The sequence below is a fragment of the Charadrius vociferus genome, unplaced genomic scaffold (assembly GCF_000708025.1).
Source record: "Charadrius vociferus isolate BGI_N301 unplaced genomic scaffold, ASM70802v2 scaffold436, whole genome shotgun sequence".
In the NCBI taxonomy this organism is placed as follows: domain Eukaryota; kingdom Metazoa; phylum Chordata; class Aves; order Charadriiformes; family Charadriidae; genus Charadrius; species Charadrius vociferus.
This window is the reverse complement of record NW_009649187.1, coordinates 3,312,293-3,312,912: the sequence shown is the minus strand read 5'-3', so window position 1 is coordinate 3,312,912 and position 620 is coordinate 3,312,293. Positions and strand designations below refer to the sequence as shown.

The following is a 620-nucleotide window of genomic DNA, read 5'->3' as shown; positions in this document are numbered from 1 at the left end:
CCTTCCTCCTGCAGAATGTTTGTAAAATAGCATTAAAGATTTATGTGGTCCCTTTGGCTGGAGGGAGGAGGCGTGACCACGTCCTGAAAGTGTCCCGATTACAGCCATGACACCAACATCTGTGCTGGGAGGGGAGAAAAGCATCTCTTTCGTAGCCTGAGGCTCAACTGCGGGATCGCTATCCACAGAGGGGAGGCAGGTGGCAAAATGACGGGGGTGGGGGTGTAAAAACAAGGCCTTTCCAACAGGAATCAAATTAGAAAAAAAAAAAGCAACCAACAACAACATGCAATCCTTCTTTCCATCCTGTGACAAGAGGGGAAAGCTGGCCGCGGGGAGGGGGGGATAAGGTTGTGTTTTCTCAAGGCAAAAGATGATGCGCTTTTATATTTAGCTGTTTCTATAGATCTGAATCTTCTCTCAGCACATATCTGTACCCCGACAGTTTTGGAGCAGGTCAGACCAGAGTTTGTCCCTCTATCCCCAGCGCACCCCACCCCCCACCCCCCCAAAGTTCAGCTCTTGTACTCACACGTCTCTGTGCGACAACACTCACCCTCTAGCTGCGGGGGGCAGTGGAAGTAGAACATGGCCCTGCGGCTGGGCGGGCTGCCGCTGCC

The 620-nt window shown here is 52.3% G+C and overlaps 1 protein-coding gene across 1 annotated transcript in view; it reads right to left on the bottom strand.

Annotated features, from left to right (window-relative positions):
• DRGX (dorsal root ganglia homeobox) overlaps positions 1-590 on the bottom strand; it is a 16,755-nt gene extending 16,165 nt beyond the window's left edge. The window contains exon 1 of the mRNA XM_009888710.1: positions 557-590. Within this exon, the coding sequence (XP_009887012.1) occupies positions 557-590 (34 nt within the window). The remainder of the gene's footprint in view (positions 1-556) is intronic.
• Positions 591-620: the final 30 nt, after the last annotated feature.